At 42.2% G+C, this 25,130-nt stretch overlaps 1 protein-coding gene across 3 annotated transcripts in view; it reads left to right on the top strand.

Moving 5' to 3' along the window:
• The first annotated feature begins 10,015 nt into the window (after positions 1-10,015).
• eea1 (early endosome antigen 1) overlaps positions 10,016-25,130 on the top strand; it is a 49,508-nt gene continuing 34,393 nt past the window's right edge. For 2 of the 3 annotated variants that reach the window (XM_020480995.2, XM_020480994.2), the window contains exons 1-8: positions 10,016-10,169; positions 23,083-23,160; positions 23,286-23,398; positions 23,667-23,721; positions 23,805-23,870; positions 24,145-24,184; positions 24,428-24,532; positions 24,898-25,019. In XM_020480995.2, coding sequence (XP_020336584.1) covers positions 10,146-10,169; positions 23,083-23,160; positions 23,286-23,398; positions 23,667-23,721; positions 23,805-23,870; positions 24,145-24,184; positions 24,428-24,532; positions 24,898-25,019 — 603 coding nt within the window. In that variant the 5' untranslated portion in view covers positions 10,016-10,145. The remainder of the gene's footprint in view (positions 10,170-23,082; positions 23,161-23,285; positions 23,399-23,666; positions 23,722-23,804; positions 23,871-24,144; positions 24,185-24,427; positions 24,533-24,897; positions 25,020-25,130) is intronic. The other variant, XM_031822935.1, reaches the window with a different exon arrangement.

The raw sequence follows: 25,130 nt of genomic DNA, 5'->3' as shown, positions 1-25,130 counted from the left end.
CTACAGCACCCGATGTCACAGGAAGGCCAAAAAGATAATCAAGGTCATCAATCACCCAAGCCACGACCTGTTTACCCTGCTATCATCCAGAAGGCAAGGTCAGTACAGGTGCATGAAAGCTTGGACCAAGAGACTGAAAAACTGCTTCTGTCTCATGGCAATCAGAATGTTAAATAGCTTCCACCTGGTTACTTAACCCTGCACCTTAGAAGCTGCTGCCCTATGTACATAGACATGGAATCACTGATCACTTTAATAATGGAACACTAGTCACTTTAATAATGTTTACATACTGCTTTACTCATTTTATATGTATATACTGTATTCTATTCTACTGTATTTTAGTCAATGCCACTCCGACATTGCTCGTTCTAATATTTATAGATTTCTTAATTCCATTCTTTTACTTTTAGATGTGTGCGTATTGCTGTAAATTGTTAGATACTACTGCACTGTTGGAGCAAGGAACACAAGCATTTCACTACAACTGAAATAACATCTGCCAAATATGTGTATGTGACCAATAAAATTGTATTTTATTTGATAGACTAGAACACATGATTTAACTAGTTAAAGGCTGATTTGTAATTCATATATACAGAACCAGAATAAAAAAAAAACAGTACACTACACTTCCTATGCACCATGTAAATTCTCTAAAACAGGTTCATCTCAATATCTAATTAAATTCATTTGCACTGATCTGAGCAAAAATGATAGGTGTAGTATTTCAAATGAGAGACTTGATTTCAACCATTAAAGAATATGAACCAATTCCAGTAGAGAATGTGAAAAGCTTTACTGAAAGAAGTTCATTATCCAAGTGATATAAATACATACATTATGAATACTATAATTGTAATATTATATTATAAAAACAAGTTCAATCTGTACTTCAATGCACATCTGGTGTGCATCATAAAAACAGAGGAAGAAAGGGGAGGTGGGGAGAGAGGTATGAGAAATAGTGTAAAAGACAGAAAGGGAAAGAGATAAGAACAGAGAAGACAGCATAATGATGAATGAAATGCAGTGCAACTAAACTCTCTAGCGCTGTCTCCTACCCAAGCATTGGGCCCCCAATTGGCCCGAGGGTTGGGAGTTGTCATCCTCTCACATCAAAAGATACCTGCAGACGAGACAGATGGAGAGAGATAGATTTTTTTTTTTAAATAAAGCTTAATCATGCGAACACTGTCAGTCATCATAATCATCAGGACGTGAAATGCAAAACTGACCTTGGATCATTAACTCTGGGACATCTACATCTGTATTTCAATGTAAAGTATCTCCTTACTTCCTGTTGACCCGACCAAGTGACCTCTCACCTCTGATCATGCTGTGCTCTCTATGTGTCAGGCAGTTCAGAAGCGGGAGAGGGTCACAGATACAGCCGATGTCACGGGATTCTTCCATCGAAGGATAGACGGACCAAAATGCAGCGTGGTTATAATTCATGGCTCTTTAATAAAGAAACTATACATGAATAAACTACAAAAACAAGAAACGTGAAAACCCGAAACAGTCCCGTGTGGTACAAATACTGACACAGGAGACAATCACCCACAAAACCCAACACCAAACAGGCTACCTAAATATGGTTCCCAATCAGAGACAATGACTAACACCTGACTAACAGCTAGCTAGCTACGTTAGCAGTTAATTTGAGTTAGCCTGTACTGTAGCTAGTTAATAATACAGTCGTGGCCAAAAGTTTTGAGGATGACACAAACATTAATTTTCTGATGCCTCAGTTTGTATGATGGCAATTTGCATATACTCCACAATGTTATGAAGAGTGGTCAGATGAATTGAAATTAATTGCAAAGTCCCTCTTTGCCATGCAAATGAACCAAATCCCCAAAAAAGCATGGCTGACTGGCAGATCCTGGCTGACTGGCGGCACTGGCAAATCCTGGCTGACTGGCGGCTCCTGGCAGACTGGCGGCTCCTGGCAGACTGGCGGCTCCTGGCAGACTGGCGGCACTGGCGGCTCCTTGCAGACTGGCAGCTCCTTGCAGACTGGCGGCGCTGGCGGCTTCTTGCAGACTGGCGGCTCCTTGCAGACTGGTGGCACTGGCGGCTCAGGACAGACGGGAGACTCTGATGGCGCTGGGCAGACGGGTAGCTCAGGCGGCGCTGGGCAGACTGTAGACACCCCGGCAGCACTGGAGAGGAGGAAGGCTCCGGCAGCGCTGGACGGAGGAGCTCTGGCGCCTCTGGACTGAGGGGCAGAAGCTCTGGCAGCGCCGGACAGGCGGGAGACTCCGGCAGCGCTGGAGAGGAGGAAGGCTCCGGTAACGCTGGACAGGCGGGAGACTCCGGCAGCGCTGGAGAGGAGGAAGGCTCTGGCAGCGCTGGACAGATACTGGGCTATACAGGTGAACCGGGGACACCATGCGCAAGGCTGGTGCCATGTAAGCCGGCCCAAGGAGACGCACTGGAGACCAGATGTGTAGAGCCGGCTTCATGGCATTTGGCTCGATGCCCACTCTAGCCCGGCCGATACACGGAGCTGGTATGCACCGCACCGGGTTATGCACCCGCACTGGGGACACCGTGCGCTTCACAGCATGTGTGTTTGGGGCTGACTCTCGGGCTTCCATCCACGCCGCCGTGCTGCCTCCTCATACCAGCGCCTCTCTGCTTTCGCTGCCTCCAGCTCTTCTTTGGGGCGGCGATAATCTCCTGGCTGTGCCCAGGGTCCTTTACCGTCCAATTCGTCCTCCCATGTCCATTCCTCTTTGCACCGCTGTTGCCTGTTACCTAAATATGGTTCCCAATTAGAGACAATGACTAACACCTGCCTCTGATTGAGAACCATATCAAGCCAAACTAGACACACAACATAGAATGCCCACTCAGATCACACCCTGACCAAACAAAACATAGAAACATACAAAGCAAACTATGGTCAGGGTGTGACAGCCGATATAACCTAGAGGATTTAGGGAGAAGGGGGAGAGGGATGAAGTGAAGGAGAGACTGTCATTGAGAAAATAAGGTAGTTAAAGAGAATGTTCAACAGTAATCTGTGTGTGTGACCTCACCTTGTGTCCACACAGTGGATGCAGAGTACTTTATATTGAAAAACATGCATAGACACACAAGGACAAACAATAAAGCGTAGTTACATAAATATAAATAATGGAGTGTCTTACCATTCTCCATGGTTGGTCCTCTTGCCTATTCTCTGAAATTAGAAGGAGCCACAGTTATACACCTGAGCCTGCTTACTGAACAACACAATACATCAATCAGATTGATACAATGTAGGTGTGGGTTGTAGGGTGTCTAATTGTTCTATATTTTTCCAATATGGGTGACTCTTAAAAGAGCCTGTTTTTGTACAGACATCACCCCTACCTGAACAGCACCCTCACCTGAGAAGTAGAGGGGCAAGAAAATGGGATTTGAATAACTGCAGTTGACATAGTTAAGTAAATGGAAGAATACTCTTATTGCATGTGAATTCCCCCACGAGGCAGTCTCAGATGGTCCTGGTCACCCAACCGTGCAGTGCCCTACACGGTAACTGTAGGCAATCATTTTGATGGAATCTCCAGTTGCAAGATATCTGTAGGAATATGGAAGATAATGTAATTATACAGACTTTTACATCACCAGGTTATTGTGGATTACTACACTATAATATATCTTAAAACAAATCATGATAACATTGGATAGATAGATGCATGAGCACACACATGTGCATGTATAGCATGTGACAAATGCATTATCATATCAAGGATAGCATCACAAATTAATACATAAATACCACTTGAAGCTTGATGATGAGTTGATCATTTGAATCAGCCATGTAGTGCTAAGGCAAAAAACAAAAATGTACACCCCTTTGAGTCCTCAGGACCAGACTGAGAACCACTGCTCTTCATCAGCATACAGGCCGTCACAGCTTTCTGTGTCTGAGGACAAGAAACAGAATTCTGTAACGATCCTCTTCCTGTAAATGACTGGACCAAAGCGCAGTGTGGTACGTGTTCATGATATTTTATTAAATCAGAACACTTGAACAAAAATAACAAAGAGAAAAATGAACAGTTCTGTAAGGAAACTAAACTATACAGAAAACAAATACCCACCACAAAAACCCTGTGGGAAAAAGCTACCTAAGTATGGTTCCCAATCAGAGACAACGATAGACAGCTGTCCCTGATTGAGAACCATACCCGGCCAAAACAAAGAAATACAAAAACATAGAAAAAGGAACATAGAATGCCCACCCAAATCACAGGGCGTGACAAATTCATTATACTCAAATTAGACATCACTGAATATTATGCTACTATTACCTCTGTCCTCACTTCTTTCTAGGGAGTGGAACTACACAAAAGTACCTGCCCTATCCAGAATAGCCTACTCTCTCTCTTCTTTGACAGTTGGAGCTGCTATCCTTTCACTTGCTTCCATGGCTGTTAGCCAGCTACCTTCAAATGCATTTGTAGTTTGTTTTTTACAATGATAAATACATCAAGATAGCTAGCTAATATGAAGTTAGGTTGCTGGTGACATTTAATTCACTTAGCTAGCCAGCTATAAAGTTGTCTAGCTAGCTAGCTAGCTACGTTAGCAGTTCATTTGAGTTAGCCTGTACTGTAGCTAGTTAATAATACAGTCGTGGCCAAAAGTTTTGAGGATGACACAAACATAAATTTTCTGATGCCTCAGTTTGTATGATGGCAATTTGCATATACTCCAGAATGTTATGAAGAGTGGTCAGATGAATTGAAATTAATTGAAAAGTCCCTCTTTGCCATGCAAATTAACTAAATCCCCCAAAAAGCATTTCCACTGCATTTCAATCCTGCCACAAAAGGACCAGCTGACATCATGTCAGTGATTCTCTCGTTAACACAGGTGTGAGTGTTGACGAGGACAAGGCTGGAGATCACTCGGTCATGCTGATTGAGTTCGAATAACAGACTGGAAGCTTCAAAAGGAGGGTGGTGCTTGGAATCATTGCTCTTCCTGCACGCACAGTGAGGCCAAGACTTTTGGAGGATGGCCTGGTGTAAAGAAGGGCAGCAAAGAAGCAACTTCTCTCCAGGAAAAACATCAGGGACAGACTGATATTCTGCAAAAGGTACAGGGATTGGACTGCTGAGGACTGGGGTAAAGTCATTTTCTCTGATGAATCCCCTTTCCGATTGTATGGGGCATCCGGGAAAAAGCTTGTCCGAAGAAGACAAGGTGAGCGCTACCATCAGGCCTGTGTCATGCGAACAGTAAAGCATCCTGAGACCATTCATGTGTGGGGTTGCTTCGCCGCCAAGGGAGTGGGCTCACTCACAATTTTGCTTAAGAACACAGCCATAAATAAAGCATGGTACCAACACATCCTCCGAGAGCAACTTCTCCCAACCATCCAGGAACAGTTTGTTGACGAACAATGCCTTTTCCAGCATGATGGAGCACCTTGCCATAAGGCAAAAGTGATAACTAAGTGGCTCGGGAAACAAAACATCGATCTTTTGGGTCCATGGCCAGGAAACTCCCCAGACCTTAATCCCATTGAGAATTTGTGGTCAATCCTCAAGAGGTGGGTGGACAAACAAAACCCAGATATTCTGACAAACTCCAAGCATTGATTATGCAAGAATGGGCTGCCATCAGTCAGGATGTGGCCCAGAAGTAAATTGACAGCATGCCAGGGCGGATTGCAGAGGTCTTGAAAACGAAGGGTCAACACTGCAAATATTGACTATTTGCATCAACTTCATGTAATTGTCAATAAAAGCCTTTGACACTTATTAAATGCTTGTAATTATACTTCAGTATTCCATAGTAACATCTGACAAAAATTTCTAAAGACACTGAAGCAGCAAACTTTGTGGAAATTAATATTTGTGTCATTCTCAAAACTTTTGGCCACAACTGTACATTGTTTTTTTTTTAATTTTCAAAATATATTTACTTACAGTACTTGAATAGGTTCTCCCAGCTATGTGGATGATTGGAAACAGGGCAGAAAAGTTTGTTTGTCACGAGAGCAGTTTAGAGCATTATGACTATTTACCTGTGAATGCATTAATGAAATGGAGAACGGATTAAACTATTTACCCATTTAATAACCAGACCTAATTGATGCACAACAGAACTGCTGTTATATGCTGCCACATGCTGCCAGCACGCCCAGAAGCAAGCCACTCTGGGCGGACTAAGCGGCACGCAGCATTTACAGCATGTAAATGTACACAGGAATCATGGGGAAAAGTCCACAATGAAACTGATATTAAATATGAAGAATGATACATTCACATCTGTTGGCCATCAGGTAGCCTATTAAATATATGTTATTGTAGACCAGGCCGAGATCCCCGGGATTCGCTGGAGAAGGAAATTTAGTGGAAAAAGATCTGGGTGCCTTGTGAGGATCAGGCGACGAGTGGATAATCTGCCCTTACCTTCCATCCTGTTAACTAATGTTCAATTGCTGGAAAATAAATGGGACGAACTGAAATCACATATATCCTACCAACGGGACATTAAAAACTGTAAAATGTTTCACCGAGCCGTGGCTAAACGACGACATTAAGAACATACAGCTGGCAGGTTATACACTCCATCAGCAGGACAGAACATCAGCCTCTGGTAAGACACAGGGCGGGGCCTATGCATATATGTAAACAACAGCTGGTGGACAATGTCTAAGGAAGTCTCTAGGTTTTGCCTGAGGTAGAGTATCTAATGACCACACTATCTACCTTTAGAGTTTTCATCTTTATTTGCCATAGCTGTCTACATACCAAAACAAAGACCGATGCTGGCACTAAAACCACGCTCAATAAGCAAACAGGAAAGCGCTAATCCAGAAGTGGCACTCCTAGTGGCTGGGGACTTTAATGCAGGGACACTTAAATCAGTTTTACCTCATTTCTATCAGCATGTTAAATGTGCAACCAGAGGGGAAAAAATCTAGACCACCTTTGCTCCACAAACAAAGACGCGTACAACGCTCTCCCTCGCCCTCCATTTGGCAAATCTAATTATATCCTCCTGATTCCTGCTTACAAGCAAAAATTAAAGCAGGGAGCACCAGTGACTCGGTCTATAAAAAGTGGTCAGATGAAGCAGATGCTAAACTACAGGACTGCTTTGCTAGCACAGACTGGATTATGTTCCGGGATTCTTCCGATGGCATTGAGGAGTTCACCACATCAGTCACAGGCTTTATCAATAAGTGCATCAAGGACGTCATCCCCACAGTGACTGTACGTACATTCCCCAACCAGAAGCCATGGATTACAGGCAACATTCGCACTATTCTAAAGGGTAGAGCTGCCCCTTTCAAGGAGCGGGACTCTAACCCAGAAGCTTAGAAGAAATCCCGCTATGCTCTCCGACTAACCATCAAACAGGCAAAGCATCAATACAGGAGTAAGATCGAATCGTACTACACTGGAGCCGACGCTCGTCAGATGTGGCAGGGCTTGCAAACTATTAGACTACAAAGGGAAGCACAGCCGAGCGCTTCCCAGTGACACGAGCCTACCAGATGAGCTAAATAACTTCTCTGCTCGCTTCGAGGAAAGTAATACTGACACATGCATGAGAGCATCAGCTGTTCCGGACGACTGTGTGATCATGCTCTCCTTAGCTGATGTGAGAAAAACTTTTTTTCCTTGATGCACTTTCTACGGCTGGCCATGCTTTCCACCTGGCTACCCCTACCCCGGTCATAAGCTCTTCAACCCTACAGCAACTTGCCCAAGCCTCCCCATATCTCCTTCACCCAAATCCAGATAGCTGATGTTCTGAAAGAGCTGCAAAATCTAGACCCCAACAAATCAGCTGGACTAGACAATCTGGACCCTCTCTTTCTAAAATGATCCACCACAATTGTTGCAACCCCTATTACTAGCCTGCTCAACCTCTTTCGTATCGTCTGAGATCCCCAAAGATTGGAAAGCTGCCTCGGTCATCCCCCTCTTCAAAGGGGAGACACCCTAGACCCAAACTGTTACAGACCTAAGGCCATCCTGCCCTGCCTTTCTAAAGTATGCGAAAGCCAAGTTAACAAACAGATCACCGACCATTTCAAATCCCACCGCACCTTCTCCACTATGCAATCTGGTTTCAGAGCTGGTCATGGGTGCACCTCAGCCACGCTCAAGGTCCTAAACGACATCATAACTGCCATCGATAAAAGACAATACTGTACAGCGTATTCATCGACCTGGCCAAGGCTTTCGACTCTGTCAATCACCGCATTCTTATAGACAGACTCAACAGCCTCGGTTTCTCAAATGACTGCCTTGCCTGGTTCACCAACTACTTCTCAGACAGAGTTCCGTGTGTCAAATCGGAGGGACTGTTTCCGGATATCTGGCCGTCTCTATGGGGGTGCCACAGGGTTCAATTCTCGGGACAACTCATTTTTTCTGTATACATCAATGATGTCGCTCTTGCTGCTGGTGATTTTCTGATCCACCTCTACGCAGATGACACCATTCTGTATACTTCTGGCCCTTCTTTGGACACTGTGTTAACTAACCTCCAGACGAGCTTCAATGCCATACAACACTCCTTCCATGGCCTCCAACTGCTCTTAAATGCAAATAAAACTAAATGCATGCTCTTCAACCGATCGCTGCCTGCACCTGCCCGCCCGTCTAGCATCACTACTCTGGACGATTCTGACTTAGAATATGTGGACAACTGCATATACCTAGGTGTCTGGTTAGACTGTAAACTCTCCTTCTAGACTCACATTAAGCATCTCCAATCCAAAATTAAATCTAGAATTGGCTTCCTATTTCGCAAAACAAAGCATCCTTCACTCATGCTGCCAAACATATCCTAATAAAACTGACTATCCTGCCAATCCTTGACTTCGGCGATGTAATTTACAATTTAGCCTCCAACACTCTACTCAGCAAATTGGATGCAGTCTATCACAGTGCCATCCCTTCTGTCACCAAAACCCCATATACCACCCACCACTGCAACCTGTATGCTCTCGTTGGCTGGCCCTCACTTCATATTCGTCGCCAAACCCACTGGCTCCAGGTCATCTATAAGTCTTTGCTAGGTAAAGCCCTGCCTTATCTCAGCTCACTGGTCACCATAGCTGCATCCACCCGTAGCATGTGATCCAGCAGGTATATTTCACTGGTCACCCCCAAAGCCAATTCCTCCTTTGGCCACCTTTCCTTCCAGTTATCTGCTGCCAATGACTGGAAAGAATTGCAAAAATCAATGAAGCTGGAGACCCATATCTCCCTCACTAACTTTAAGCACCAGCTGTCAGAGCAGCTCACAGATCACTGCACCTGTACATAGCCCATCTGTAAATTGCCCATCCAACTACCTCATCCCATACTGTTTTTTGTTGTTGCTCCTTTGTACCCCAGTATCTCTACTTGCACATCTACCACTCCAGTGTTTAATTTCTAAATTGTAATTATTTCACCACTATGGCCTATTTGTTGCCTTGCCTCCCTTATCTTACCTCATTTGCACACACTGTATATATACTTTTTTCCCCCTCTATTGTGTTATTGACTGTATGTTTGCTTATTCCATGTGTAACTCTGTGTTGTTGTTTGTGTCGCACAGCTTTGCTTTATCTTGGCCAGGTCGCAGTTGTAAATGAGAACTTGTTTTCAACTAGCCTACCTGGTTAAATAAAGGTTAAATAAAATAATAATAATAACCAAATTGTTTCCTTTTATACTCAGCTGTGCCTTGCAAGTGCTACAACCAACTGTTTTTGTTATCAAACCTCGAGTTTTGAAACAGCCTATAATAGGGTCTGAGAAGAACAATATTGGCAGGCAATATTGGAATTACATTTGTAATTCATACAGAACTATTTTTATTAGGTTCAAGTTAGGCCTACATTTTTAAAGACGTGTTTTTATTTATTTTTATCTGAGCGCAAGATCTCGGCTTGCTTTTTGACTGCGAATGTGATCTTTACTCAGAAAGGGATGGTGACCATTGTTTTTAAACAATTAAAGGTCTTGAACATACTTCTTACTTCAAGACAGAGCCCATCCCACTCACAGCTGCTGTACCAAGCAGTGGGCTTGTCATGTGTACCGAGTAACCAACAACGGCGTAAACTTTTAATTTGGAAGATCGATCGCATTTCATTTGACAGCCAAACACAAATCGATACCATGCTTAGACGGATACTTCAAATGGTAAGATTCCAGAATCAAATCGGCAGGCGTGCAGTTTGTATGAAACCAAGTCCGTTTTATTGTGTTGCACAGGCCTTTCCTTCTGTGTCTCTGTTGTCAGCCAGCCAGGCCGACACAAAACCAGCCGAGATTGATACAAGGCTCTGATGCGAACTCGTTATTTAACGTTTAGCTAGCTGGCTCAAATGTCCACGTATAAAAACAGTCAGTAGACAGTTAACTTAGCGTGTTGTTACAATTCGCTTACTACTAACTTAGCTAGTAAAATATAAGTGTGGCTCTTGCCATGGCTGATGGTTAAAATGTAGTTAGTTAGCGTCGCTAGCTAACGTTACGCAACATGCCCAGCCAGCTAGCTACCGCTACAGGTTAGCCGTTGCAATTGTTACTACTGTTAGATAGCCAGCTAACCTAGTTCTCTAGAGGATGCTAAAAGTTAACCTATAACCGCTACCTAGATAGCGAACGTTAGCCTTCTCGTTTAGCTATGTAGGTCGATAGTTAGCTTTGTTGCTGTAATGTCAAGCAATTAATGTCAATATTAGACATTACCTCCAGAGATATTTATAACTAACCCAAGATAGACCACAGCTTGTCGTTGTCTAATGTAACGGGCAAGGAGGGAACGCCTACACTGTGAAGTGCACGTGTGTAATAACTATTTGCCCATGCACTCCGACTAAAAGACGCTAGTTTTTAAAACTTTAGCAAATGGTAAAGTCTACAACACTCTGTTCGTAACCCATTCTAGTTTTGGAAACAGAACTGTATTGAGATCAAATGTTTAATCGATGATAAAATTAATGACTACAAATTCATCTCACTCCATCTTTCTCCCACTGCCCAGCATATTTGGTCGAATGGAAACGCCCACTGGATGCTTCACATTTATACATCCGGTGAAATATCTGTCTCATTGTGCGCCTACTAGCCAGCTAGCTATCATTATCATGTGTTATTGTGTATCGCGGATTCAGGTCGAGGTGTCATTAGTCCTTGACAGTTTGCATGTTCCAGTCTTTCTTTGACCAATCCAACATGTTCAAAACAAAACGTAGTTGGAGACAAAGCTACTGAATGTTGTAAAAGTTCCAACACATTCCAACACTTCATGTCGCATGACCTCTGTTGTAGTGGTCAGACAGCAGAACAGTCAGTTCATGCTTAACCACAGATGGACATTAATTTCAGTAATATCATAGAAGATCTTTGATGATATTCAGATATTTATCTCTAGCCTACTTGATAATCACAGCAAAAGTTTTGGTCAGTTACACTAATTCTGTCACATACTGCATTTCAATTTTATTTCACATTATGTCCATTTTTCCCCCCCTTTCCTCTGTTATTTGGAATTGTCAAGGAAAGATACATACTCAGTAAAGTTGGACGCTGGCTAGGAAACCAAGAGGTTATGGGTTAAAAACTATTGGGTAACGATAAAGACATCAGTTCTAGGAGATGTGATCCACATTGTCGATGAGTCCCATCCAAAACAGTTCTGAACAGTTTGTGCGTATATTGTGTCAACATTTGTGCTGTTGTTAGTTTGTCTTTGGCAAAAGCATTGGAAAGCACAGGGATGGGATCATCATTTTTGTCTATTATGGAGCCAAACGTACATTCCACGACCCCTAATGTATTCAATACATTAAAATGCATGTGTACTACAAATACAATGGGAGAAATGCAGCAGCACATTATAGCTATTCAATCAGACCAAAAAGAGAAGAGAACATTTACAAACAATAGAACAAATATTAGTGGAACATCACACTGATTTTGATAAATGATTTGTTGTCACAGACGGCCAATATATTGGTGCTATATTGTGTAGTTTTGACAATATCTCTATTTTTTCCCTGAACGTAACACTATCGTGTTTGCCTGTTGGCTGTGAAAATGTTTAATCAATAATGAAAATGTTTGTTAATCAATGATCAGAAGTTAGTTTATCTTCACCATAATGCATTTCATTGTTATTTTGTTTAACTCCACCCCACAGTCAGCATTGCTGTCATTTGTGAGCAGGTCCTTCTGCATATACCACTACACACAAACATATTACATGTTGTAATATCTGCCCAACTGGGCAAGAATTGGATGCACCCAATCTTTTCCCCCTAGACAAGTGCAGTACATCACCTGTACAGATTGGAATCTACAGTGCCTTGCGAAAGTATTCGGCCCCCTTGAACTTTGCGACCTTTTGCCACATTTCAGGCTTCAAACATAAAGATATAAAACTGTATTTTTTTGTGAAGAATCAACAACAAGTGGGACACAATCATGAAGGGGAATGACATTTATTGGATATTTCAAACTTTTTTAACAAATCAAAAACTGAAAAATTGGGTGTGCAAAATTATTCAGCCCCCTTAAGTTAATACTTTGTAGCGCCACCTTTTGCTGCGATTACAGCTGTAAGTCGCTTGGGGTATGTCTATCAGTTTTGCACATCGAGAGACTGACATTTTTTCCCATTCCTCCTTGCAAAACAGCTCGAGCTCAGTGAGGTTGGATGGAGAACATTTGTGAACAGCAGTTTTCAGTTCTTTCCACAGATTCTCGATTGGATTCAGGTCTGGACTTTGACTTGGCCATTCTAACACCTGGATATGTTTATTTTTGAACCATTCCATTGTAGATTTTGCTTTATGTTTTGGATCATTGTCTTGTTGGAAGACAAATCTCCGTCCCAGTCTCAGGTCTTTTGCAGACTCCATCAGGTTTTCTTCCAGAATGGTCCTGTATTTGGCTCCATCCATCTTCCCATCAATTTTAACCATCTTCTCTGTCCCTGCTGAAGAAAAGCAGTCCCAAATCATGATGCTGCCACCACCATGTTTGACAGTGGGGATAGTGTGTTCAGGGTTGATGAGCTGTGTTGCTTTTACGCCAAACATAACGTTTTGCATTGTTGCCAAAAAGTTCCATTTTGGTTTCATCTGACCAGAGCACCTTCTTCCACATGTTTGGTGTGTCTCCCAGGTGGCTTGTGGCAAACTTTAAACGACACTTTTTATGGATATCTTTAAGAAATGGCTTTCTTCTTGCCACTCTTCCATAAAGGCCAGATTTGTGCAATATACGACTGATTGTTGTCCTATGGACAGAGTCTCCCACCTCAGCTGTAGATCTCTGCAGTTCATCCAGAGTGATCATGGGCCTCTTGGCTGCATCTCTGATCAGTCTTCTCCTTGTATGAGCTGAAAGTTTAGAGGGACGGCCAGGTCTTGGTAGATTTGCAGTGGTCTGATACTCCTTCCATTTCAATATTATCGCTTGCACAGTGCTCCTTGGGATGTTTAAAGCTTGGGAAATATTTTTGTATCCAAATCCGGCTTTAAACTTCTTCACAACAGTATCTCGGACCTGCCTGGTGTGTTCCTTGTTCTTCATGATGCTCTCTGCGCTTTTAACGGACCTCTGAGACTATCACAGTGCAGGTGCATTTATACAGAGACTTGATTACACACAGGTGGATTGTATTTATCATCATTAGTCATTTAGGTCAACATTGGATCATTCAGAGATCCTCATTGAACTTCTGGAGAGAGTTTGCTGCACTGAAAGTAAAGGGGCTGAATAATTTTGCACGCCCAATTTTTCAGTTTTTGATTTGTTAAAAAAAGTTTGAAATACCCAATAAATGTCGTTCCACTTCATGATTGTGTCCCACTTGTTGTTGATTCTTCACAAAAAAATACAGTTTTATATATTTATGTTTGAAGCCTGAAATGTGGCAAAAGGACACAAAGTTCAAGGGGGCCGAATACTTTCGCAAGGCACTGTATATGGTGGAAGAATAGCACGGTGTATAAGTGTACTACTGTCTTCGAGGACCAAGATTTGGATGGAGTAGAGTATATGCCTCTGCATCATAGGATAAAGCCTCCCTTCAGCTGATCCCACTCTCTCAATACATTGGCTGGAGCAATGCGAGGCTTATGGTAAAAGGCTGTATTAAGACTCATACGCCGCGCTACAGTATTCCACCGCTATAAAAGTGTTGTCACGCACAGGCCCCACATGTGAACATCAGAACAGGGGTCTGCAGTGTAGAGGCAACCAGAAAAGCCCGGTCCTCTGAGGCAGTAGTACTCTTCACATGCACTGTGCTACAGTAGCTCCATCTTGTCCATCATCTATCCAACACTCTCAGGTCTAACAAGTGTTTAGGGGCTAGAGTTTGATTGGGATTCAGAAGTGTCAATTTGTCTTACCTATATTCCTCACGTTCTCTTCCCTCACCCCCTTTTCAAAATGGATTAGAGGGTTAGATTGGAGGTTTCTCCTTTCAACCTTTCTCCTCCAATGCATTTGAAGAGGTGAGGAGAGAGGATGCGAGAAATTAATGAAGGGCCACACAGTGGTAGCATTCCTGCCTGACTACATTGCAGATGCATGCCAGATTTCACGCCTGGTTAGGTGTTAAACATATAAACTAACCACATCATATGATAGCAATCTGATGCCCGACTGTGCAGTTAATGATGTGGCGCACAATCATAGGTTGATGTAATGCAACATCAGCAATGTAGTCAGGCAGAAACACCATCACATAATTATTCCCTCCTCCCATTCACACCAATATACTTAGGTAAATAGACATGACTGGGTGACATAATAAATAAATGTAAGCAGCTGAATACAATGGAAATAAATGATAATAGTATACAATGGTCATCACAAGTTAAAGGTAGATTCACAATGTGACGTTACAATGAGCAGTGGGGCGACTTCTGCGACAAACAAAGAGTGAAGTGACGAAGCTTAAGCTCATCAGCATTTGTCAGACAACTATCATGCTACGAGAGTGAAGCAAACTCTTGTGCACAAGAGCAGATGCTTGCCAGTATCTGTGTGATTGCTGATGACTTCAGCAACTTGCTCTCACTCTGCTATATCTTTGGTTCACACTGTTTGTTGTGTCGTGCCATATTGCCGAGTCTCAGTTATGTATCAATACATAATCACATGCATCCACTCACTCAGTTATTACTCTGGATAGTGCATTCACAATATGTGACCTTGGACTTCATTTGAATCAACATAAAAACAGCATAAGTAAATCGTTTGAGTTTGAAGTGGTTATTCACTCACTGTTTTTTTGCTGACTTTCCTCCTGCTGGTCGTCACAGCCTCATCTGTACTTACCGTTTCATCTTGGTGTATGCCAATTGTCAAATAGTAGGCCTAAACAAAGTCATATTCAAAATATTGTCAGCATAAATAAGTACAGTATAATAGCGCCATCTACACTGAATGGTTCTTTTAGAATACATTTTGCACTTCACATTTAGCAGTCTACGGTCTATCCTGATTGAGAAGGACAAGGAGGCGTAGCCACTTAGACTATTAGGATGGTACCCTTATTTGTTTGTCATTTACTGTTTACTGACTGACTGGAGTTGCACTTACTGCAGTGATTTTAGGAATTCCAGTGGAATGGATCTTTAGTGTTATGATTGAGACATCTGCTAATCAAAAATAAGAATAAATGGCACAATGTTAACATGAAACTGTCTGTCTTACCTCTTAATGTTAATTTTACAAGCTTGACTCCCATTTCCGGTGTTGCTGGAAGTTGATAGACACCCATAGGCCCACACCACAGCAGTCTGGTATTCACATGGAAGAAAAACAGAGAATAAACAACATATCATGTTATAAAGTAATTTCCCTTTAAAATATACATTATTTGTTCCACAGTCTCCACTCATCTTCGAGTAGGCGGAACACACAGAGCAATCTTGGCCCTTCTTACTCTGGTCTGTGCTTGCCAGAATAATGTTTGTACTTTATCCAACAACAAATTTAAAGCTAAAACATCTTGTAAATAACTTGGGACTTCTATGGCATTTCACTTGTCTTTAGATCACGTGGACTGGGATATGTTCCGCATAACGTCGAACAACAACATTGATGAATACGCTGATTAAGCAAGTTTATTAGCAAGTGCATTGGTGATGTTGTACCCACAGTGTCTATTAACCTCTCTAGGGTACGTGGGACGGTAGTGTCCCACCTCGTCAACAGCAGGGCGCCAAATTCAAACAACAGAAATCCCATAATTAAAATTCCTCAAACATGCATGTATTTTACACCATTTTAAAGATACACTTGTTGTAAATTCAGCCACAGTGTCCGATTTCAAAAAGGCTTTACGACGAAAGCAAACCAAACGATTATGTTAGGTCAGAGCCAAGTCACAGAAAAACGCAGCCATTTTTCCAGCCAAAGAGAGGAGTCACAAAAAGCAGAAATATAGATACAATTAATCACTAACCTTTGATGAGCTTCATCAGATGACACTCATAGGACTTCATGTTACACAATACATGTATGTTTTGTTCGGTAAAGTTCATATTTATATCCAAACATCTGAGTTTACATTGGCGCGTTATGTTCAGTAGTTCCAAAACATTAGCTGATTTTGGAGAGAGCCACATCAATTTACAGAAATACTCATAATAAACATTGCTAAAAGATACAACTGTTATGCATGGAATTTTAGAACCACTTCTCCTTAATGCAACTGCTGTGTCAGATTTAAAAAAAACTTTACTAAAAAAGCACACCATGCAATAATCTGAGTATGGTGCTCAGAGACCAAAACAACCCAAACAGATATCCGCCATGTTGTGTAGTCAACAGAAGTCAGAAATAGCATTATAAATATTCACATACCTTTGATGATCTTCATCAGAATGCACTCCCAGGAATCCCAGTTCCACAATAAATGTTGGTTTTGTTCAATAATGTCCATCATTTATGTATAAATACCTCTTTTTGTTAGCGTGTTCAGTACACAATCCAAATTCACGATGTGCGCTCGCTAGCAGCAGACGAAAAGTTAAAAAGTTGCGTTACAGTCCGTAGGAACATGTCAAACAATGTATAGAATCAATCTTTAGGATGTTTTAACATACATCTTCAATAATGTTCCAACAGGAGAATTCCTTTGTCTGTAGAAATGCAATGGAACAGAGCTCGCTCTCACGTGAACGTGCGAGACTGAGCTCATGGCTCTCTGGCAGAACTCTGACTCATTCCCCTCTCATTCGCCCCCACTTCACAGTAGAAGCATCAAACAAGGTTCTAAAGACGGTTGACATCTAGTGGAAGCCTTAAGAAGTGCAATATGACCCCATAGACACTGTGTATTCGATAGGTCAAGAGTTAAAAACTACAAACCTCATATTTCCCACTTCCTGGTTGGATTCTTTTCCCAGGTTTTTGCCTGCCATATGAGTTCTGTTATACTCACAGACACAATTCAAACAGTTTTAGAAACATCAGTGTTTTCTATCCAAATCTACTAATTATATGCATATTCTAGCTTTTATGTCTGAGTAGCAAGCAGTTTAATTTGGGCACGCTTTTCATCCAAAATTCCCAATGCTGCCCCCTACCCTAGAGAAGTTAAAACATTCCCCAACCAGAAACCGTGGATTGATGGCAGCATTCACGCAAAACTGAAAGCGCTAACCACTGCTTTTAATCAGGGCAAGGTGACCAGACACATGACCGAATACAAACAGTGTAGCTATTCCCTCCGCAAGGCAATCAAACAAGCTTAGTGTCAGTATAGAGACAAAGTGGCTTCGCAAGTCAACGGCTCAGACACGAGAGGTATGTGGCAAGGTCTACAGTCAATCACGGACAAAAGGAAAACCGTCCCCGTCGCGGACCATGATGTCTTGCTCCCAGACCGACTAAACAACTTCTTTGCTCGCTTTGAGGACAATACAGTGCCACTGACACGGCCCGCTACCAAAACCTGCGGGCTCTCCTTCACTGCAGCCAACGTGAGTAAAACATTTAAACGTGTTAACCCTCGCAAGGCTGCAGGCCCAGACGGTATCCCCGGCCGTGTCCTCAGAGCATGTGCAGACCAGCTGGCTGGTGTGTTTACGGACATATTCAATCAATCCATATCCCAGTCTGCTGTTCCCACATGCTTCAAGAGGGCCACCATTGTTCCTGTTCCCAAGAAAGCTAAGGTAACTGAGCTAAATGACTACCGCCCCGTAGCACTCACTTCCACCATCATGAAGTGCTTTGACAGACTAGTCAAGGACCATATCACCTCCACCCTACCTGACACCCTAGACCCACTCCAATTTGCTTACTGCCCCAATAGGTCCACAGATGACGCAATTCCACTGCACACTGCCCTAACCCATCTGGACAAGAGGAATACCTATGTAAGAATGCTGTTCATCGATTACAGCTCAGCATTTAACACCATAGTACCCTTCAAACTCATCATTAAGCTCGAGACCCTGGGTCTCGACCCCGCCCTGTGCAACTGGGTCCTGAGCTTCCTGACGGGCCGCCCCCAGGTGGTGAGGGTAGGTAACAACATCTCCACCCCGCTGATCCTCAACACTGGGGCCCCTCAAGGGTGCGTTCTCAGCCCTCTCCTGTACTCCCTGTTCACCCATGACTGCGTGGCCATGCACGCCTCCAACTCAATCATCAGGTTTGCAGACGACACTACAGTGGTAGGCTTGATTACCAACAACGATGAGATGGCCTACAGGGAGGAGGTGAGGGCCCTCGGAGTGTGGTGTCAGGAAAATAACCTCACACTCAATGTCAACAAAACAAAGGAGATCATCGTGGACTTCAGGAAACAGCAGAGGGAGCAGACCCCTATCCACATTGACGAGACAGTAGTGGAGAGGGTAGAAAGTTAAGTTCCTCGGCGTACACATCACGGACAAACTGAAAAGGTCCACCCACACAGACAGCGTGGTGAAGAAGGCACAGCAGCGCCTCAGGAGGCTGAAGACATGTAGCTTGTCACCAAAAACACTCGCAAACTTTTACAGATGCACAATCGAGAGCATCCTGTCTTATTTCTCTCATTTTGTGCACAAATGTGTTTACATCCCTGTTGGTGAGCATTTGTTCTTTGCCAATATAATCCTGACAAATGTGGCATATCAATAAGATGATTAAACAGCATAATCATTACATAGGTGTATGTTATGGTGGGGACAATAAAATGTGCAGTTTTGTCACACAACACATTACCACAGATGTCTCATGTTTTGGCGGGAATATGCAATTGGCATGCTGACTGCAGGAATGTCCACCAGAGCTGTTGCCGGAGAATATAATACGAATTTCGCTACCATAAGACGCCTCCAACGCCGTTTTAGAGAATTAAGCAGTACGTCCAACCGGCTTCATAACCGCAGACCATGTGTAACCACACCAGCCCAGGACCTCCACACCCGGCTGAAGAAACTGAAGGGTATTTCTGTCTGTAATAAAGTCCTTTTCTGGGCTGCGCCATGGGTGGGCCTGGGTGTGACCAATTTCCTTATATGAACTTAGTACAATCATGGAATATATATTTTTGTTCAGTATAGTTTGACAGATTGTTGATGGCACCAAAGTTATGGGACTGTTCTCATAAATCAGCATGTATCTGTCTACTTTGTAACATTTAAGTTGGCTGTGTTGTAGAACTCGGTGCACTAATCACAGCAGAACAGATATAACTAATTTGTGCGTTAGCTAGAACTTCACTATGCTAGCTAGAGGAAGGGAGTATTCAGCATTGTGTGTGTTTAACTGGCGTTGTTAGCATCCCTGTCTTTCGTTTCATGTGGCTTGATTTGAGACTAGTTCAGCCAGCAAGCATGCACTTTTAAAATTGTATAAATGTGGATATTTACCACAACAAAGCACCTTAGCTTGATGTAGAATTAGGTCGTGAAGACATGCAAAAACAATACAAAAAAACTATATTAGCTACACGTTTATAGTTTTTGGTAAGATTAAGTCTGACTCTTGAGGTTGTTCAGTGGACAATGTCACTTTGGTAACATTTTCCAATGTTAGGACAACATATTTAAGAAACTTATTTTTAGATATATGTGCTGAGATTTATTGATTAAACTCAACTGACGTTACAAAAATACATTCCATTGAATGAGCTACATTGGGGATATAAATTTTTTTTTTTTTCAACCTTTAAACTACTGTTCTTTAATCGATTTTTCTTTAGAAAAAATCATTTAATTCCAGGTGATTTCATAATGCATCTCGGCTGCTGCCAGCTATAGTTTGTGTCTCACGGTGCCTCCCTTTGATGGTTAAGCATTGCACCTTTACTACTATTACTGTCCCTCAATTCCACATTGCAAAGTTTGCATTTCACCATATCGCGCTATTTCTTGACGTGCAATGTCTCAACTTCATTAAAGCAGGGCCTATCCTCAATGAATAGGCTAGGGTATTCTAAACGCAACAGTCCGAAGACTGAGCACACACTCACAACATTAGCAAAGAGAAAGATCCAGCGTGAGGGAAAGAGAGGAGGGGACAGGCAGAAAGAACTGTACGTGCGCATATGTTTTGGTAATCTGTATCTCGCAATGTCTTGTCTTGCATGCCTCGCAAATTCACAGAAGTAGCCTAAAGGTCACTTCTTCCTCTCTGGTTTTATTGAAATTCCACAACTTTCCCCAGGCCTTTATAGCCTACTGCTAATTAGTATAGTATTGTAACTCTGCCGTTCGGGCATGCTTTTGTGGCACAGTCGATAGAGCGCCGGGCCTCGGGCTGGAAGGTCGAGGGTTCGAGACCTGCTCCCTGCTGTTTCATTACATTGGTGTTAGAAGTGGGATCGGACCTTGCATCCACGACAGTGCGTGTGCTTGGCCGATGAGCGCGTTCCTGTAAGACGAAGAGTCGCAAGCTAGCGCGAAGATGCGCTCTTTGAAAGGAGGGAGTAGTGTCCGAACAGTTTGGCCTAAAAACTATTATGAGTCTCTCACGAATTATGAGTCTCTCACGAACACGTACATGTCAGTTGTTTTGCTCTTGGACGCCTTTTCTGAATTTCCACGGTAACAATTTTAAAACAGGAATGAAAGTATATATGGAGATAGTTTAGTGCCTAAAATAAGGGGTTAAATGCATGTTAAAAGTAAATAAATAATGTTCCCTGATCTTTCTTATCTCTCAAATATTGAACTGACACTAGAGAACAATCTAAACTTTTAGATTTTTGAGGGGGTGTCATGACGCTGGCCTGGGGGTAGGTTTATGACAGTCATAAATACCCCCCCCCCCCCCTTTTTTTCTCCCTCTCTCTACCATAGCGATTCTAGGAACATCAGAAGGTGGGGGGGAAATTAACCATATTTTGGTAATCCGACTAGTTGAACTGATGTCAGTTCGGTTGTCATCTGAGACTTTCTCATCAATGATAGGATGACATAACTATAATGTGTAGACTTTTCACTGTAGAGTTTATCAGATTCACATGGAATTGTTGTGCAATTTAAATGTCTGGATATGAAATGTGATTTTAGCTTCTAAAATGTGAGAATTGGATTTTCATGAGTGAATTAGGCCCGACTCAGTGGCCCGCCCACGTGAAGAGACATTGGTTATAACCAATGAAACACGCACTCCTCTCTTCCTATATAAAGCCTTGACGACAATATAACCTCCTGTTCTGAGGACGTGAGGACGACGGTCCATACGTTAAAAAGGACTAACATGTCAACTACAGAACTAAGCCAACCTGTTCGGCAACACGGCCATCCATCTATCCATCTACCACCAACCTATTGAAGCGCAGCTCAGAGTAAATATTTATTGCATTTTCCTTTTCCAAATGGGCAGTAATTTAGAATGCATAGGATATTGTATTTACGATAGTACAGCTTCTCCCTTTTGTTCTTCAGTCTTCCCGCTCTTTCACTCAAACCCAACCCACTTTCCTTTGTGTAACCAGCTGTCATATCTGCTAAATAAATAACTAAACCCAATTTTGTATTGCTGATTCAACTTGTTAGCCAGGGTTCGTGAAGATAACCAAGAATTTACAACTTTCAGATGAGACTGAAATAAGGTGACGATTAATATTGACTGCTATTGATGTAAAATATTACTAGGTCTTTAAGAGTTTATTCGGAAGATAACAGCTCTATAAATATTATTTTGTGGTGCCCCGACTTTCTAGTTAATTACATTTACATGATTAGCTCAATCAGGTAATATTAATGACAGAGAAAGGATTTTATAGAATAGCATGTCATAGAATAGCATGTCATAGAATAGCATGTCATAGAATAGCATGTCATATCACTTAATCTGGCATAGCCAAAGACACGACAGGGGACTGTTTGTTGTTCCATGTAGTGAATCTGTTATTCATTGCATTTCTATGGCCTAATAGCAGTAATGCCAAATGTATATTTTCTTGATACCTCAAGGGGTCATACAATTCCAAATCAAATAGCTAAATGATCCTTGGTATGACATCTTAAAACAAATCCAGATTTTTAGCTTAATAGAGTTTAAGCACTATTGCACACAGTGAGTCCATGCAACTTAGGTGACTTGTTAAGCACATTTTTACTCCTGAACTTACATAGGCTTGCCATAATGAAGGGGTTGAATACTTATTGACTGAAGACATTTCAACTTTTCATTTTTAATTATTTTGTAAAAAATTTGAAAACATAATTCCACTTTGACATTATGGGGTATTGTGTAAGCCAGTGACAAAAAAATAAATTGAATCCATTTGAAATTCAGGCTGTAACACAACAAAAAATGGAAAAAGTTAATGGGTGTGAATACTTTCTGAAGGCACTGTATTTAAATGGTTATTATGGTTATTTTATTTTTATGACGGTCTTCATCAATAACCTTCGGTTACATGGTTTTATGGTAATTGTGCCAGCCCTAGTCTCAGCTATTCAGTTTAAGCTAGTGCAACTGTGGAAGAAAATAACATACCAGAGCTGTTCTTCAATACCCATAACATGCCAACGCTACTTGTTTTGGTAGATTTCAGGAAATGGATGGCCTAACAAGATGCCCCCGGCTGTGACTCACTGTCATTTGACAATGTTTTGTCTCCCTCTTACAGACTCCTGGGAAAGGAGGCTCTCAGAACTCTGAGTCAGACCAGCCCAGTGCAGACTTCAACAATGACCAGACCTCTGAGGTAACACTTGTCTCGTGTAACTCACCTGACTGACTGTATTGCCTGGGCTACTGTACCACTGAACATTAAGTTGTAGGGCCATGATCCCTCTCCTGTAGTCTGATAACATCTATGTCTGTTTGTAGGGGTTCATCTGTCCCCAGTGCATGAAGTCCCACAACTCAGCAGAGGAGCTATTCAAGCACTATGAGCTGTACCACGATTCAGGAGACCAGCCCTCACATATGGGCCCTGGCCGGTAAGAACCCCTTTTTCTACTGTTTAACACAAGGGTTATACTTCGTTGCCCTTGATCTCGGTGTGTAGAATACTAGGCTTATCCTCTACCTTTTTCCTCCTATGGCCCCTAGTCATAACATTTACCAGCACACCCACACATTTTCTTCTTCCTCAGTCTGTCTTATCCTTATATACTTAGAGTAATTATAAAGTGTTCTATAGAAGTACAGATTAATAAAGACCATTTTTAAAGTACATTTCAGGTAATGTCCTCTCTTTTTTTTCAGTGAAGACCTTGTGCTTCTCCGGCAAGAGTTGCAAGAACTGCAGACTTCGCTAAAGGTACGAACATACAGTTTTGGGAAGAGATTATATAGATAATGTATTATGTTTATTGATCGCGCGCGCGTGTGTGTGTGATTCAGGAGGAGAAATGGTTCTCTGCGGAGTTGAAGAAGGAACTAGACAAAGTGCAAGGACACCTGAAGCAAGTAATTCCTCTAAGATGACTCATATCAAATAATATCTTAAGACGGCCACTTGCTCAGAAATTAACGCCCCCCTCAGTTCAAATACATTTTAATTTTTCATGTCGAATTGTACCAGAATGCCTTGTGGGAATTGACATGAAATAAGGATGCAGTAGCAGTCATGTGATAATAAAATAGCAAACTACAGTCAAATCCATTTTACAGTTGAGCAATGCTGATGCTTGATACAGTGCTTAGCTGGTATGGTGTGACATCAGTATTCCTCTCTTTTCAGGGTCCACAGATTGATGGCCAGACAGGATTAGAGGATTCTGGTGAGTGAATTAAGATCATGTTCATTAGGCCCCAAACAGAAGAAAACGTTGAGAAACAAAAAAGTACTTTATGTAATCGTCTAATAAGACATTTTGTTTTCATTTTCCCTTGCACAATGTTTTGCTATTGTTTGCTCAAATGAACATGACCCAGTTCTTGAATTCCTATTGTCTCGTTACTTTGATAGCGGACTTCAATCACTGAGATATTGATGCTCATTCCTTTCCATTTCCCCCGTGCAGCCTTGGCGATTAAGCTGAACGAGGCGGAGACAGAGACGTTCAACATCAAGCAGATGAAAGACCTGTTTGAGCAGAAGGCTGCCCAGCTGGCCACAGATATTGTGGGTTAGTGTGTGGCGGCCATCTTTATATCCAGCTTCAGTGTGGTCGGTGTGACTGGGAGCACCGTGTGTTGCTGGCTGACTCTGTTGGAAACCACAGTGGATGTTGTTCTCCCAACTTCATATCTGGGCCATAATGTGAATCTATTGTGTTGTGTTCAGTAGGGAGTCTGAGGTATAGTTCATTTAGCTTCTCTAAACCTGCTTTGGTTGAACCACATTTAATTTCACTATTCATTGTATAAATGTATATTTTTTGGGGAAATGGATGTTCCATAGGCAGGTAGCTCAGAGGTAAGGGTTAGGATAGAAGATAAATATACAGATTGAAGGGCAATTCAATTTAATGTGTGTTGGTGACCCTGATAGATGTCAAGTCTCGTTATGATGAGGAGAAGAGCCTGAGGGAGGATGCAGACCAGAGGCTGGCGAACCTGAGCCAGGAGCTGCAGAGAGAGAGGCAAGACAAGGACCGGCTCCACACTGAACTGGTAACTATTAGAGACTGTATACACTGTCAGACATGCATACATAAAAGCATAGACACACTGTCACGTGTGTGTGTGTTTGTATATATATTACAGTTGTCGGACGTTTACATA

This window comes from Oncorhynchus kisutch, linkage group LG4 (assembly GCF_002021735.2).
Source record: "Oncorhynchus kisutch isolate 150728-3 linkage group LG4, Okis_V2, whole genome shotgun sequence".
Classification (NCBI taxonomy): domain Eukaryota; kingdom Metazoa; phylum Chordata; class Actinopteri; order Salmoniformes; family Salmonidae; genus Oncorhynchus; species Oncorhynchus kisutch.
The sequence above is the reverse complement of the archived record's forward strand: the minus strand, read 5'-3'. Positions and strand labels throughout refer to the sequence as shown.